Below are 12,363 nucleotides of genomic sequence, written 5' to 3' on the forward strand. Positions count from 1 at the left end.
GAGACCAAGCATCTGAATTAAGTGGTCCGGTTTGGTCTTATATAATTATTTTAATATAATTAAAATTAATTTATAAATTATTAATTAATAAGCTTTAGTAAAAAAAAGTCTTAATCCTGTCTTACATTTTGCACTCTGATTGAAAAAAAAAAACCTCAATACTGTTACTCAACAGTACTTAGCGTCTTAGCCACTCACTCAACTTTACTCTCATTCTCAATTTTTTCAGTGCGCCAAAGCCCTAGCCCTTACCTTGTACTTTGCACTCTGATCTTGATCTGTTCGAACTTTGAAGGAACATGTCTGTGGGCTGATTTTTATTACTTCTGTTCTTGCTGATTTTTTTCCTTTGGTCTATTTTCGGTCTTTCTTTTGATTTTTTATTGAAGTTATGTATTTAAATCATTTGGAGTTTGGACTATAACTAAAATATTATTTTCTTGGTGTTAGAAATTATTATGGATTTATTATAATAAGTGTTTTTATTATCTTAATTGAATTTGTTAAGTTGAAATAGATTATTGGTCACATAGAGAAAAAAAAGAAAAAAAGGCCAAGTGAGTATTGGATTAACAGGACCAGTCTTTCAGTCCTATGAACCAAGTCCAGTCTTGTTAATCTCCGGGTTTTCACAGGACCAGACCGGACTACGGGTTACCTAACCTAGTCCTTTTCATGAAAAGGACCAGACTCCGAATTAGGTTAAAGTTCAGTCTTGTCCAATTCTTTGTGTAGCCCTAGGAGCTACTATCGAAACACCATCACTAACGGTGCAAATTCCTCTTGTGGAGACTGCTCTTTCAAACTCTCTTCTCAATCATCTGAACATTTTTCTGCATGAAGTTGAGTGCCTGAGTGGAAGTTGGGTTGCAATGCCAAGATTTGCATGAACATCTTTGATTATTTTAATGTTCAGAGGGCACTAACAAGTGTCACCAATGCTGGACGCAATGCAAATTTCATTTCATTCTATTCTGATTGTGTGGGGTTGTGACTTGGGGACAGAGCTTATTTGGTATGTGTGGTCATCATTCATATGGTCAAAGTGTCAAATGTACAGATATAGGAAGCCAACTCAAACTGCAACAACTAATGGCATACCAAACGACAATTTGACATAAAAGTATTTTTGCTCTCCTAAAAGAGAGTTCAAGAAAAATGTTACTCCATTTAAGAGTATGTGATGCCCAACGTACTTAGAAAAAAGTAGACTTTAATCTTGTTATATGTTTCATTCCTTGAATGTTAAAATTAATAACAAATTATTAAGTTTTAAAAAACAAAAATACATTTGGAGTTTCTAAAAAATTTAATTTAGTACCTTTAGTCAAAATTGAAAAAATAAAATTTGATTTAATACACCATTCACATTTTATTAATTTTTTCATGAAATTTTCTTCTGTATAACAAATATTTAGAAAATAACCTAATTATATAACCTAATTATATAAATTGAGTAATAAAAATTATGTAATTAATTTTAAAGTCATACAATCATCTAACAAAAAATATGAAAGTTTTTAATTTTGTTTTTTAAGGAAAAATTTAAGGACTTTAACTTTTAGAGATTAAAAAATTTTAATTGATTAAACTATAAGGACTCAATTAAAACAAAATAAATTGCAGGGGTTTAATTGAAAATTGAGTAAAACTATAAGGACTTGCAGATATATTTTTCCAATAATAAATTTCAAGCTTAAGCCGCATTTCATTAAGGACAAGTATTTCACCATTTTGTAAAGCTACTCTTTGTTAAATATGGATGTTAGTAGATCATTTCCTACTACTAGGAAGCCATGCACAAGAATTCTATGCAGAGACTTTTTGCTAATTAATAAAACGTCAATTTTCCTTGATGAGAATTGTCATGGTGTAGCATTGTGAGAAAAAGAAAGAAAGAAAGGATGTAATAACTTCTAATCCCTTGCATTTAGAAATTTTATTGATTTAATCTCTCGGCTTTAATTTTTATATTTCAATTCTTAATTCTTAATGATAATGAAAAGTCTCATTGCCATTCATATCGACAATCCTTCTTAGTTCTATCTTGATGGATGTTAAGTAATTACTTCCTCATACAAGTCATAAATCCGCATGAAATTGATGCCGATAAGGATATTGTATTTACATATGATGTTTCCTTCAAGCTGTCTCAGTCCAATCTCAAATAACATTTTGGATCGTTTTGATGTTGCTGGTAAGGGGATGATTCTGGGTATGCTCATTTCAAGTGAGATTGATTGCTTTCCATTAAATTGCAGAAAACATTGACTTGAGTAATTTTTTTATCCCATCAAAAATTGAGACCTTCAAATATTGCCAAGAGTTTAGTTGTGTTGTGTTGCGTTATGTTGGGTTGATATAAAGGTATTTCATGAAACTTTTGATCCAGTTTTCATACTCATCAACCTAAGAGCCTTCTTTTCTTTTTGTTTCTTTCTTTGTTTATTTTATATAGTGCACATATGTCCTCTTATTGGACACAATTTTATTTAAAATATGATCTGACATTAAATGTAAGTATTTCTTTTTATGAAGATCTGAAATTTGGTTTGTCATGTTTTGAGAGCCCAACTCCATGCACTAAATTCAACTCTTATTGGTAACGTGACATGCTTTTTATTATGTCACATCTTGCATATTGCTAATATTTTTGAGTTGGAGCTAAAAGAGGACACAAAGATTCAAATTTGAGTTCATCACTTTATGAGAGATTAGCTACTTATGCTAAATCTAACTCTAGTAACTTGACATGCTTTTTAATATGCATCATCTTTTATATTGCTAACATTTTTGAGTTGGAACTAAAAGAGGACACATTATATAGAGATAATATACCACAAGGAACAAACTTTTTGTCAAAAGGCAGGCTACAATATCAATCAATGTAATATACACTGCACAACAAAGTAAAAAGAAGACCATAGTGTATATGGAAGCATTATCAACTGGACTGACTAAGCAAATTTAGCTAAGAGCCTAAATCTATTACTCTGTATCTGATTCTGTTCAAGCTATGTCTCATCAAATTCTTGGTGACTCTTGTCCTCTTGGACCCCAGTCCTTAATCTGACACTGTAACGAGTGCTTGTTGGTATTTCTATCAGGGAAGTGAAAATCAAATGGAATGGGCATTTCGATGGGAACACATCTTACGAGACTTCAGGCTACAGGTTATATGGCAATTTCCCCCCTTTCTTCTAGGAAAATCTTCGAAATCATGCGATAGCAGTAACAACACGGATTTGCCTTCAATGCTTATCACTATCGTCAATTTGGATTGTCTAATAAATTTTTATTTTATTAGATAAAGAATTGAAAATAAAGATAATCTTGTATCACTCTATTAAAAATAAATTTATTAGTCAAGAATTGGAAGTCAAATTTTAAATCTAGACTGTCTGAACTGAATTTAAACGGTTGAGATCTTACCACAACAATGAGTACAGGAGCTGTACCTGACACTGAGGTTGACTAATCTTCACAAATTTTAGGATTGTCGCTTGGGCCCATTGAATCCCATGATCTCAACTACAAACACATGCAACAATTCCCTAGGAAGATAGTTCATCAATATGATCTCAAACCTTGAAGCTTCCAGGGAAACCCTAAAATCATGTTATACCCAAATAATAACGAATTTTACTAGCTAGCTTACGTCTTCTGATGATCAAATCAATGTCACAAACTAAAACCTCCGTGAATGAGGCACAATGATGATAAAACCAAAATTTATTCATTACGAATTTTTTAGTACTCATTGCAACCCAGAGATTCAAATAGCGACAATCTATCCTCATATCTAAAGAGCAAAACCAATATAAGAGCTTATCACAGGCAAGGCTGAGTTTTTAACTTCTGTATATTTAGAAGGGGCTTGTTTGTGATCCATGTCTGACAAGATCCTAAATACAGATTAGGTCAAACTAACTTGGTCTAATCACAGTTCTCAATCTTGTGTTGCTGCTCCTTGATTGAGCTCTGCAAACCTCATGCCAACACGCATGGAGTGTTTTAAAAACTTCTCTGCACACCTTCGAACACAGCTTTCCTCTTGCTTATGCAGGGATTTATGCTTGAAGTTGTCAACACAATCATTAAAGCATCTCTCCACCAGTGAATTGTACATTCTTAGACTGCAATTAAGTTATTAGAATCAGATTCCAATCTCAAACCAAGCAATGGTTCAACAAGAAGAACAAACAAGAGATTGAAAGAGTAAAAGGGCAGCACAAAAATAATCAGAGCACCTTTGTACTATTGCCCTACGTTTCATTATGGATACTAGTTATTCATAAATTTGACTACTTACACTTCTCATAGAGACGAGTCTAATCAAGCTACATAGAAATGAACGAGCAAAAAAGTGCTAAAAATAGAAGCATATAGGAGTTTAAACTTGAACCAAAACCATCACCTGCATTAATGGAGGTAAACTAAGTGCATGTTTGATATACAGAAAAGTTCCTTCTGGTAAAGGAAATGAAAAATGCACCTATCTCATTTTCTTTCAAGGTACATTTCCCCTTTCCTTTCTAGAAAGCACTTTTCCATATACCAGACATGCACTAAGTTTAAATATCTAATCTTCCTTTCATTAGAGGTGCTGTAGAAACAAGGCATGAACTAAAAGGTACATTCTAGGACTTAGCTTCTCTCCATTTATTTTCTCTCCACTTCCTCTCCATTTACCATCTCAATTGTTAGATCAAATTTTGGATGGGTAGGATTTAGTATTTCTTAAAATTATTATTAAAATGTGAAATTATGAAAAATAAATAAATAAATTTATTTATTTATGATTATAATTAGAAAAATTAAAAAATTCAATTTTATGAAATGTTAAATCCTAACCATTCAAAAATTAATCCAAAGGTTGAGATGGTCATTGAACCTTCCGTGCACCGAAAAGGTGACTGCTAAGCACATTGGATTAGAATTTAATTTTCAGACAAATGCTAGAAAAGGCTGGTTGATAACAGCTAAGGAAAGACACAAACAACATGTTGTTCCCAAAACGTCCAGGTGCAACATGGACTTGTTGAACTGGTTTTAAGGAGAACTTCATTCTGGCTTCACAGGAAGAGAACCACAAGAATTAAAAGATTTGTGATTCTCATGAATTACTAAGTACGATGAAGCCCCAGAATTGGAATGCCAGTCAAAATCTGACCTTTGATGCAAATATATGCACAATAACTATGCCATAAAATTTGGCAAAGGCTTCAACTTTAAGGCTATTCCATCTTCACAGAACATCAGAGCCCAAACAAACTTGATTAGCAGGATGGACTTGCAAGCACAAAATACATGAAACTGTAAGGGGTAAAAACACAGAGTATTTTTACAAGTGGAGGAACCTGTCTCGGATTTGGAGCTGATCAATCATGGCAGCCATTCTGAGCTTATCTTCCTCTGGAAGGGATTCCAGATCTCCTATCATGCTCTTGTCCATGTTTGGTCAACCAACGAGTCACACTGAAAAGCCTAAATTAGTAGTTTTTCTTATACTATACTACATAATTATGAATTTGATTCAGCTTATGACTTTTAAATCAAAGAGTTTAAAATAAGCAAGCTTGAGGCACAATCAGACTTTAAAATATACAAGCCTGTCAAGCCCAAAACTTCAAGAGGGGCCTCGTGCTTAGGGGAAAAAAAGAAAAAAGAAGGCATCAGATTTTGTTCCTTAATCTTTGCTTCGTTATGCTTTTGATTTTTTTTTTTAATTCAGCTAGAATTCTGATGGATACTGATTTTGATTAGTCAAAAATGGCATCGCAGATTAAAGCCAGTTTTTGATTGTGTATTTGAATAGTGATCAATTTTTAGTCCAAACAAGTCTACCAATTATACAATATGATCTTAGAACAATGCTTCATGACTTAATTTAATTTAATGCCAAGTTTACATTTGATTACTTCCCAGGGAGAAACGTCAGTTTAGATCACTTTAACAGCAAGTATAACCTTATTTTTCACAAGAACCCAGTCCCTAAACAAGTACAGCAACACCAACAATTCAAGCGTAAATAGAGCATCCCAAGGCCAATATGGCATCTCGCCTACAGTCAACAACTTCTGAGCAGACAGTATATACATGTGCATATATATAAATAATGTTCTCTACTATTCATGTCTTGCTCCCGCAGGTGACTAATAATTGCAATCTCAAAACTGCATATGATTAAAAAGAGAAAAACAAAAGACAATGTAAGTTACGCCCTATTCTCTAGCAAAAGATCTCACTGCGAAACACCCAACCACTTTGAAAAAAACAAACTCGAATTTAGAGAACTATAAATAAAGGTAGAAAGATAGAGGGGTTTAAACGATGACACGAAACCATAGAACGTACAGCATTCTATTTATTAAAAGCATCTAAGGAATGAGAAATCAGTGGGTATGGCAGAATGGAACCTTACCTCTCTTCTCCAGATGGCAATGCGGATCTGGGCGATGGGTGACAGATGAGGCCACTCTATCACGACGACTAATCACAAGCGGTACGAGGACGGCGGACAGTAGCGCCGGCGAGGATGGGGTTAACGACTGAGGAAACAGCTGTGAGCTATGGACGAACCGCACAGAGAGAACGGCGACTGAGTGCCTGAGTTGAGCACTTAAGCTCATGAAATTTCGAATGTTTATTTTAAAAATAAAAGAAAAAATTGAGCTTGAGAACTTTATTTTTAATGTTTCTGAAAATTAATTATTATTAAAATTTAAATAAAAAAATTAAAATAGATTATTATTAATTTATAATAAACTGTTGTTAAAATTTAAATAGATATTTGTTAATAAAAAAACTAATTCAAATCAACAAGTATTAATTTTAAATTTTGATAATAAATAATTTTTTATTAATATAAATTTTTTTAACAGCTATTAATTAATATTTTTTTTAAGAGGGAGAATTTTATTTTAGAACCTTGGTCTTAGATTCGATATATTTTTAAATTAGATTCAACATAATGTGAAATTATACTTCTTTTAAATTGAAATAATATTGTAAAGTAAAATGATTAAAATATCTTTATTTCAATAATATGTTCCAGCAAAACAAATAATATAAAAAAATTAATAAATAAAATAAATCATTTAATAAATAATATAAGTAATTTTAACTTAAGAAATAATATATTTACCTCGCTATATGGACTTTACTTAGCAAGTAATATAAAAAAATTAATAAGTAAAATGAAGAAAACAACAAGTCTTCTTAAAAATCAATAATCATATTAGCTGCAATATATTAAATATAGCAAGTAACAAAAAAAATTAATAAATAATATAATTAATTTTATAAGTAATGATAACAGTTTAACAAAGTTATACCTTACAATGTGTTATAAAAAGATATTTTGATAATTTATTTTAATTCAAGCTCAACATTTTATATTGAAATTTCAAAATACTTTAAGTTTTATTTAAAAATGTGTTACATTTATAATTTTTAAATGAGATTCTTTAAAAAAAAAAAAAAAACTAATCAGTAGCGCCATTTGGAATGAAAAGAAAAGGAAGGGGGGAAAATTAAAAAAAAAAATACATTTTACAACTTTTTTAAAAAAAGTTTATGCTAGAAAAAATATATTTTTATTTATTTTTCTCCTCTAATTTTTTTGTAATAATATTATTTATAACAAACCATTTCATTCTAGACTTTCTAAATTGAAGTAAAAAAGAATTTAGAATAACTAAAAACAAATGGTATTAAAAAAGTCATTCCAAACTATTTCATTTTCTTTTAAGAAATTCTCTCAATTAACAATATATAAAACTTTTATGCATCCCACTCTATTGTATTCTATTAAAAAAAAAAAAAAAGTCTAAAACACTTCTTCAACTCCAGCAATCATATACATTATTTAGTATTTACAAACAAATCACACACAGAACTCCTTAATAAACTCTACAGAACATCGACCAGCGGACCAATATGAACATGAACACAGAATCTCCCTTTTTTCCCCATCTATGCTGGCACTTGTCAGTTAAAATTGACCAGAAGCAGGATCACTCCAATTCGCATCTTTCTAAGCGTTTCCGCGATAAGCGAGCATTCATGTGGCTGCAACATTAATAAGCTCACTGTGCCACATGAATGCTGTGGCTGCTACAATCATATGCTCAAACAATCCAAGCTGCTAGATTTGATTTGAAGCTTAGATCTATGAAAACCTCAACAGAAGATTATTTCATCCAACAGATCATCCACAATCATGTCCTCTAGTTCAAGTGCTACACACTCTTCTTCACTTTGAAGGTTCATCCAGACATTACTTGCCAAATCTCGTCTCACAACATCGTCTAATGTCTGATCTAATTCCGGCATTAAGCTCAGATACAAGTTAACTCTATTCCACACTTCCCTAAGAAGACGATGACCCTTCGGTGTAGGATGAAGGCGGAGGTTGAAGGAGAAGGGCCGAGGGAAGTAGGTCGATGATCCTTCAAATACTTCAAGCAGACTCTCGTTCACTATATCAAAAAGAAGCTGATGATCAATGGGCTTGTCAATCTCTTCAAAGAATTCTGTTTCTTTGCATAAGGATGGCTTTAGTGGTTGGTTCACTGTGTGCCACATTTGGATATGGTCATTCTCCATGAAGCCTGAAAGTTCAATAATGTGCTTCACATATTTGAAATTTGAATCATTTATTATATCTGATTCCAAGAGCAGGAAATGATTGTCACTGCTCTTGTTTGTCCCTTTTGCTTGCAAAGAGTATCTGCTTTCTACTTTCGGTAAATCTTCCTCCATATCATTCATGCTAGAGCCTCTTATATTTCTTTCAGTACCTGTTCATGAGTTAATCAAATGGGAGAAAAGTTAACCAAATTTTTCTTCCAACCAAACATGTTTAATCTGATATCAGATTTATCAATAAAATTGAATGGAATCTTTAAAAAAAAAAAATCATCTTTAGATGCATGAACATATATTTATTACCTGTTGTATTTTCGGTTGTCTTGTCTTCACAGCTAGCTTCAAGAATATCCATCATACCCTTGCCATGATCCATTGTCGTTTCTATTTCCACATTTTCTTGGCAAGAACTTTCATTTTCTGCAGTTGAATGGGATAAAGGATTGGGAGTTACATCGTTCCCACTGCTTTCCTCCTCTTCCTTAACTTCAGTCTCTATTATATCATCTAGTAGTTTGTCTTTGCTCACAAGAAGGCTTGCTGATTTTCGATGAACAAGAATATCAGTTTCTTCTTTTTTGTTGTTATCCAAAGAAGTTCTTGCTGGAATACTCCCTGCATCATTTGCATCGCAAATGGCCTCATGAAGAATGAAGCCTATGGACTCGATATTAGGGAGAGACAAGTTCCTTTTGGTCAACTTTGGAGCATAACCACCTGTGTGATTGTCATCTGCATTTGTCACTTTTAAGCTCTTGAACATTGAGCCATGCCACTTGATATCTTTGCCAAAACTTCTCTCAAATAATTGAGTATATCTATCCAGTGACTCATTCAGAGAAGATGTTCTTCTTATGAGGGGAATTTCATGCTTGTTGGAGTCATAATCAGAGGCTTTAATTTCATTTGAGCTTATAATCTCAGTCATGCCATCCTCTAAACGTTGTGGCGCCTCTTTCCCAAGCCTATTTTCATATGAAACTCTTCGACGGAATGCTTCAAGAGAAGTATGATAACCATTTTTGGTTAATTCCATAAGAGCATGCTTTATCCTCTGCTTTATAACTTTGAAACGATGAAGAACCAGTTGATTCCACCCTTTATGTTTGTGATTTAATCCATTTGAAGGCCCTGACAAAGCAAACCCTGATTGTTTCATAGTACTATCCAGACCATAATCACCCACTAATGACACTTCTTTCATACAAGCATCATCTTTTGCAAAAAAATTTAGTGCTTGAGTCCCAAAAAGCAGCTTTTCCCCCTTAGGAAAGGCCCATATTTCTGTTTGCTTGTGTTTGAGGCTCGTTGATTTAAGGTTCCGCACTTGTGAAGATGCTGCTATGGGGAACGACCCTGATTTTGTCAATCTTGCTTTCTTGTTTTGAAAGCTTCTCGCGCCCACATTCAGATCTTTTAAGAATTTCAGGAGGAAATCTTTTTCTGCTCTGAATACCTCCACAACATCAGCATGCTCCTTAAACTCACTGAAAACGTCTCTATCAAGTTTACTAGTTTCTACTGCAGATTTATCAGAAGACTCAAAATCTTGTGGCCTACTTTGTAAGCTTAAGATCTGATCTTTGGAACTTTCTTCTTCGGACATATTTTCAATACGCAATCCTTTTTTGCTTTTTCTGGCAGAACTCTCGCCAGCAGCACCCGCTTTTTTGCCACGTTGCCTAACCTGTAAGTTTTCAGATTCAATTCAGTCAGTACATGTTGTCTAACTAAAATAATATTCATATCATCATCTCAAGTCTGAGAAAGTTATCACAAAGTACCAGTAGGGGTTTAACATCCACATTCTCAAATCTTTGGTCGTCACAATCACTGTGGTTGGACAAAGTGTTTCTTTTCTTATAATCTGCAGAGGTAATATATAGAGGAGTGAATGAATTGAACATCTTTAATTCTTTATACTAGTAGAGAATTGAGTATAATGACATCGTGCAATCTGTATAGCCGACTCCATTAAGACTTAGTTGTAGAGAATTGAGCAACTTTCAAGGAACTATGACTAAAAAAAGAAAAAAGAAAGTGAAGTGGAATAGTGCTTACATCTGGCATGTCTTCCCAAGTAATGCCTTTTGTGAGGAAAGACCTTTTTAACGTTACGCCAACGATGATAGTCAAGCATATGAAATATACCCCACATGCATCCATGGTTGTTCTGAAATTGAACAGTGGAATTGCAAGACACCAATTGCTTTCCCATTTTTTAATGCAGCTATTCTGCAACTGTAGTAAAAAACCACTCAAGTGATAATCAATTCCTTCCACTAGGCCTTGTCCTGCGGAGCCCTGTTTAAAGAAGCAGAAAAAGCATACATGTTAAAGAAAAGAACAGCACCAAGAAATGCTTAATACTCAATCCTCACACTAATTCTGGGGGTTTGCGTTTTGACTTTTTCTTTTTTAATTCCAGATTTTTTTTAACCAACCATAACAGAAAATGCCCTTAAGTTGTTCTTCAATCTGATTAAACTGGACTATAGATGGCTTAGATATATAGACACACACAGCCATTTTTGTAAAACTATCAGGGGACCAAAAGCGAAAAGAACATAGATGAAAGAAGTTTGCTAACTTATGAACCGAGCATGAAGGATTGGAGACATAAAATTAACCAAAACCAGATTAAAAGTGAAATTTCATCAAACAAAAAAGTGGAATGACTGAACCAGATATAGATGATGGATTTCAACGAGATTAATAGACGAGCTTATTAATCAAGAAATCAAAACATGGCGGGGGTTTCTTCTCAAGATGAAGCATAACATAACGCAGTTCAACGAAAAACAACGAAACAGACAGAAATAAATGGAATTGTAACCTCCAAAGTAATCAACAAAGAAACGGCGAGCTCCAAAGTGGCCGATCAGAAAAGTCAGTACCAACTTGCGCGGCAACTGAAACACAGATTATTACAAGTAGTTAGAGAGAAAAAATTGTTGGTGGAGATCAGACACAGAAGAAGAAGAAGAAGAGGATGGTTACAGAAGCGATGGTGCCTGGTGGGATTGCGTGAACGCGGAGGACGAAGACATTTCGGCGCACAGCACCCGCCAAAGGCAGTTATGGTCTATTGTGGCGCTTACTTGGACCAAAAGTCTGAGAACACAAGCTATAAGGTTGTAAAGTCATTCTTCTATAATGAATAATTAAAATAATATGGAGGCTAGAGATACCTTGCCAGTTAGACTCTGTTTGGATCAATATTCAATAGACTGAATTGAAGTGACCAAATGATTGTTGATAGATTCTCTGTACATGCTTAAGACTTGGGTTTAGCTCATTTTAAAAAGAATAAGGACTTAAAATTTAATCTGAGTTAGAAAATCATGACAATGAACTAGTGAATCAGTTTCTTAAGTGATTCGATTCAAAAATTTTGGACAAGTAGACTGGATTGAATTTTTTATATTTTTCTTTCTATATTAACATAAAATGATATTATTTTGAATTATAAAAAACAAGAAAATATAGTTGTACGTTGGATTTATGCCTTAAAAACTCTATTTTGCTAAATTATTTGTCATTTATATATAAATGGTATATTTACTTGTAGATTAATTTCTTTTAATTTAAATATTGCTTCTTCTGTCTTAGATTATAAGGCATTTTTTGACAAAATTGTACATACTAATAAAGTTTATTAAATATACTTTATAATTTATAATTTTATTTAAAAAAACATAAATATAATTT

General features: G+C 33.0%; 2 protein-coding genes across 2 annotated transcripts; both read right to left on the minus strand.

Moving 5' to 3' along the window:
• Nucleotides 1-3,714: 3,714 nt before the first annotated feature.
• LOC129315901 (mitochondrial import inner membrane translocase subunit Tim9-like) lies at nt 3,715-6,614 on the minus strand. The gene is made up of 3 exons (XM_054960054.1): nt 6,425-6,614; nt 5,361-5,478; nt 3,715-4,136 (listed from the first exon to the last, which is right to left on the minus strand). Exons 2-3 carry the CDS (start codon nt 5,453-5,455, stop codon nt 3,950-3,952), a joined length of 282 nt encoding a protein of 93 aa, XP_054816029.1. The 5' UTR covers nt 5,456-5,478; nt 6,425-6,614; the 3' UTR covers nt 3,715-3,949.
• A 1,096-nt stretch (nt 6,615-7,710) lies between these two features.
• LOC129315890 (uncharacterized) lies at nt 7,711-11,756 on the minus strand. Its single transcript, XM_054960039.1, has 6 exons — nt 11,653-11,756; nt 11,489-11,564; nt 10,714-10,956; nt 10,437-10,519; nt 8,956-10,339; nt 7,711-8,804 (listed from the first exon to the last, which is right to left on the minus strand). Exons 3-6 carry the CDS (start codon nt 10,868-10,870, stop codon nt 8,185-8,187), a joined length of 2,244 nt encoding a protein of 747 aa, XP_054816014.1. The 5' UTR covers nt 10,871-10,956; nt 11,489-11,564; nt 11,653-11,756; the 3' UTR covers nt 7,711-8,184.
• Nucleotides 11,757-12,363: the final 607 nt, after the last annotated feature.

This window comes from Prosopis cineraria, unplaced genomic scaffold (genome assembly GCF_029017545.1).
Source record: "Prosopis cineraria cultivar Desert tree isolate PC_DT_omini unplaced genomic scaffold, ASM2901754v1 PC7, whole genome shotgun sequence".
Taxonomy (NCBI): domain Eukaryota; kingdom Viridiplantae; phylum Streptophyta; class Magnoliopsida; order Fabales; family Fabaceae; genus Prosopis; species Prosopis cineraria.

Bases quoted from the DNA above. Each gene is read 5' to 3' on its own strand.
- LOC129315901 (XM_054960054.1), bottom strand. From the start codon at position 5,455: ATGGACAAGAGCATGATAGGAGATCTGGAATCCCTTCCAGAGGAAGAT. The intron at 4,137-5,360 runs GTTCCTCCACTT...ACTTAATTGCAG, and splicing joins CAGCTCCAAATCCGAGACAG to TCTAAGAATGTACAATTCAC.
- LOC129315890 (XM_054960039.1), bottom strand. From the start codon at position 10,870: ATGGGAAAGCAATTGGTGTCTTGCAATTCCACTGTTCAATTTCAGAAC. The intron at 10,520-10,713 runs GTAAGCACTATT...TTACCTCTGCAG, and splicing joins CTTGGGAAGACATGCCAGAT to ATTATAAGAAAAGAAACACT. The intron at 10,340-10,436 runs GTACTTTGTGAT...GAAAACTTACAG, and splicing joins TGGATGTTAAACCCCTACTG to GTTAGGCAACGTGGCAAAAA.